Source organism: Carassius carassius, chromosome 36 (genome assembly GCF_963082965.1).
Source record: "Carassius carassius chromosome 36, fCarCar2.1, whole genome shotgun sequence".
Taxonomy (NCBI): domain Eukaryota; kingdom Metazoa; phylum Chordata; class Actinopteri; order Cypriniformes; family Cyprinidae; genus Carassius; species Carassius carassius.
Genome location: NC_081790.1, coordinates 2,355,445 through 2,360,156, shown reverse-complemented (window position 1 = coordinate 2,360,156; position 4,712 = coordinate 2,355,445). Strand labels below are relative to the sequence as shown.

Genomic DNA, 4,712 nt, shown 5'->3' with positions numbered 1-4,712 from the left:
TGCAAAAAACATTTATTTATCACTAGAAAAGAAATATTATATAATAAATATAAAAAACATATATATATATATATATATATATATATTGGATGTATAAATTAATATGAAAGGACTGTTCACATTTAAATATTTTTTATTTATAATATTTATAATATTTAGCAAAAAAAGTATTTTATATTACATATATATATAAAGTATATATTAAACATGATTTTTAAACATTATATGTTACACAATTAATATTAAATAAATATTACAAATATTGACTCAAATAAACATACAAGTATATTTATAGCCAAGACTACTATTGATTTATTTTTCTCTTAATTTATTTTCACCATGATAAATGTGATGCTGCTTTAGAATTTAGCATAAAATATGTTATTAAATTATCCATGCAAATTTGTATTAAAACTATATGCATTATTCAACATTTGTGACAGTAGCTATAAAAGTACAAAAGTATTAAATAACTAAATAGTATTAATAATATTAGTATAAATATTATTTAAAGCATAACATTATATACAGTACATATTTAAACAACTACAAAATGTATACCTACCAGTATATTTATAGTCGACATTACTTCTATTTTGTTCTTTTCTTTTTGTAAACCATGATAACTTGTCAAATCTAGTAAATAATTCACTTAAAAAAAATTATTATTTGATTTATTCAATTTTTATAATAGCAGCAATAAAATGTACTGTCATTGTTAAATAAATATTACATATTATTTATTAACATTAAATATTATATAATAAGTATTGTAAAATATGAAAAAATATATTTACAGTCAGCATTGTTCTTGGTGTTTTTTTTATTATTATTTTTTTTACCATAGATAGGCAACTCTGTGGGATTTGAATGATGTGAATGATAAGAGCACATGAGAGATAATCAAGTCTGAGTGCAGAATATTGATCTGCATCTGCATGAACCAATCACAGAGAAAGAGACGGAAAAAATAAAGCAAGGGTCATTCAAAAAAACAACTATGGTCATATCATTCACACACAGAGTAATTCACTCCATTCATCAAAATAAAATCTGCTTTAACTTGAAGAAATTTTGGTAGAAATATATTAGTATTGAACAGCATAATAATAAAGAATAAAATACAAAAAATAAATATCACACATTTTTCCATGTTTTAATTTAAACAGTAAACCTCTGTTGTGCAGAACTTTGTATAGGGCCCTAAAAATGCAGCCATTAAATACATTTTGCACAGTTGTATTTTGGGAAATCAGTTAATTGGTTATGCTTTCTGATTACTATAATTTAATGTAAACTTTAATCCAGAAAAAAAAATTACTTAATTTGGGAGCAAAAAAATTAAAATAAAAAATACATCATGTGGCAACTACCAAAGCAACTTAAAATCATGATAAAAGACCCCAGTGTTCAACTAATAACTGACTGAAACACACACATTCCTCTTAAATAGACTCAAATCTACCCACACATGTGCTGCTCTACCTGCTGCCAAAACAATAAACTCATCCAGACCCAAAGAGATCATCGAACAATACACCGACAGTCTCTGCCCACACACACACACACACACACACACACATGCATTCATACAAGCACCACACAGAACGATATCGCTGGCAAACGCCACCCAACCACCCACATTACACACCATATACAAGCCCTCACACACACACACACACACACACACACACACACACACACACACACACACACACACACACACAAACACACAAACATTACAAGAAAAAAACCCTTCATTACATGTAAAGGGCGGAAAAAAGCAGCTTGTCGTCTTTACTGCATGTGAACACAGACAGAAACGTGTGGGTACAAAGACAGAGATGAATAATAGAAGCTCTGCTCCAGAATCCAGTCAACTCCTACAGACTGCAGCTTAAGATAACAGAGGTGCGTTCACTAGTTTGGGTTTGTTAGTGCCTTATTAGAAAAATCTTTGTAAGAAGTCTCTTCTGCCCAATCTAATATGATGATTTACTGCTGAAGAAAGATTTCTGATTATTATCAATGTTGAAAACAGTTGTGCTGATTCATACGTTTGTGGAAATCATTATATATATATAGCAATCTTTTGTAACATTATAAATGTCTTTACTGGTACTTTCGATCAATTCAATGCATCATTGTGGAATGAAAGTATTAATTTCTTAAACAAAGATATCAATCAATAATAGCATGAATCTATTCAGAACTGACTACTTTACCAAATATTTATATTTACTGTGTATTTTTATGCTTATTAAAGTAATAACTGGTTTTGTGATTTTGTTCATTTTAATGTGAGACCAAGAGGCAACTTGATTTGGCAATAAAACACATTGTTTAATATACAAAACTAAACATTAATAAACTTACATTTTATAAACTGAGAAAGAGAGAACATAAAAATATCAGATTTTTAAAAGATACATTTTATAGGGCTCTATTATTGTAAATATTCAATTAACTACACTGTTAACCCTTGCTGTATTTTTTAAGGTAAATAACTGTAAAATAGCCAGTGTTTTGCTGTATCATCTGGGAACAATATTTTACTGTAAAAAAAAACCCCGGTAAGGTCTAACAGTGTATTAAAGTTAACTGATTAGACATAATTTTTGGTAATTAAACCTTTAAAACTGAATCTAGAAAAATTACAATAGAAAGCATGAATTTTGGTAAAAAAAAATACAAATGGATTTCATTGGGCCCTAAAACTATGTCAATTTTTATTAAACCTTTAAGAAATTGTTCTTAAATTGTATACGTTTTGTGAAAACAGTTAGACAATTTAACCATTAAAATGTATTCTATAAATCCTAAAGCATAAAAAATAGAACTTGGGGGGGTGGTTGGCATAATTTGGGGAAAAGGTACATGCATAATGTGGCAACTTAAAATATGTGACCCTGGACCACAAAATCAGTCATAAGGTTAACTTTTTGAAATTTGAGCTGTATATATCATCTGAAAGCTGAATAAAGTGTCTTTCCATTGATGTATGGTTTGTTAGGACAGGATAATATCTGTCTGAGATACAACTATTTGAAAATCTGGAATCTGACGGTGCAAAAAAAAAAAAACGAAATATTGAGAAAATCACCTTTAAAGTTGTCCAAATTATGTTCTTAGCAATGCATATTACTAATCCAATTTTAAGTTTGAAATATTTACGCTAGGAAATTTACAAAATATCTTCATGGAACATGATCTTTAATTAATATTGTAATGATTTATGGCATAAAAGAAAAATCTATAATTTTGACCCATACAATGTATTTTTGGCTATTGCTATTAATAAACCCCAGAGACTTCAGACTGCTTTTGTGCTCCATGGTCACATATGATAAAAGACGCAATGTTCAACTAATAATTTACAAAGGACCACAATAATATTTTTATTGTAAATAGAAATACTGTAGTTTAATTGTACTGACATTATTGTGGGGTGTGTTTTCTCCTGCTTGGCAATGTGGCTTCTTTTGAACCTACTTTCATTTTTCGTACTCCATGTCACTTTCGTTCCATGTCGTAAAATGAAGTGTTTTCAGGGCAGACTCACCCAGCCACCCGGCTCCAGAGTTGGGCACACACATGTCGGTCTCAGCGCTGGGCAGCACGAAGCCCACCACAAACACCTCCACCCCGTCAGACATGAGCGCCAGGCCGAGCACCAAGAACAGCTGCCACTGGAAGCGTCCGTGTCCGCACTCCTGGATGATGAGCTCGTACTGCTGCGCCAGCTCCTCCTCATCCGCCTCTCTCTCCTTGTCCAGCTCTCGCTTGTCCTTCATCCCATCTGCCAGAGGCAGGCCACGCCCATCTGTAGCCCCGCCCCCTGCAGGCACGCCCTGATACTCGCCTTCGTAGATCTCGTCCTCGTCGTCGTGGCCCTCGGTGGCGTCGCTGGATCCCTCGTCATCCTCCCGCTGAGCCTGGCCGTCCTGATAATGGTAACGGTCTTCGTCAGCACCCTCGTCTGCGTCGTTTTCGAAGCGGCTGTAGTTGCGGCTGGAGTATTCGTTCGAAGCGCGGTCCACCACTTTGTTGACCTTCTTGACGGCGTGGCGCTTCGCCTCCTTGGCGATGTCACGAGCGCCTTTGACCAGAGACGTCTTGTCTCTGTAGGGGTCCTCCATCTGTGCAGTGTTTAGCTGTTTTGTGATTGCAGCAGTCAGGAATCAAATGTGTGTTTCAGAGGATGAGATCAATGGTTCGAGTTGTTTGGAGACGGACAGGAGATGTGTGTGATGTGTACGGTTCCTTCTGACGGACAGCTTCATTCACTCAGAGGAGAAGGAAACTGTGGGAAGAAGAAACAGAGTCATATTTTCATTCTCTACAGCAGGCACAAACTGCAAGCAGGAATACTTAGTGTACATTTCTCAAAACTGAGATTTATACATCATCTAAAAGCTGAATAAACAAGCTTTCCATTAATGCATGGTTTGTTGGGAGGACAGTATCTGGAATCTGAGGGTGGAAAAAAAACAAAATATTGAGAAAATCACTTTTAAAGTTGTCCAAATGAAATTCTTAGCAATGCATATTATTAATCAAAAATTAAGTTTTGATATATTTACAGTAGGAAATTAACAAAATATTTTCACGGAACATGATCTTTACTTAATATCCTAATGATTTTTGGCATAAAAGAAAAATAGATAATATTGACCCATACAATGTATTGTTGGTTATTGCTACAAATACAC

General features: G+C 33.4%; 1 protein-coding gene across 1 annotated transcript in view; it reads right to left on the bottom strand.

Moving 5' to 3' along the window:
• Window positions 1-4,298, bottom strand: part of LOC132116900 (synaptic vesicle glycoprotein 2C-like) — a 32,298-nt gene extending 28,000 nt beyond the window's left edge. The window contains exon 1 of the mRNA XM_059525785.1: window positions 3,563-4,298. Coding sequence (XP_059381768.1) covers window positions 3,563-4,139 — 577 coding nt within the window. The 5' untranslated portion in view covers window positions 4,140-4,298. The remainder of the gene's footprint in view (window positions 1-3,562) is intronic.
• Window positions 4,299-4,712: the final 414 nt, after the last annotated feature.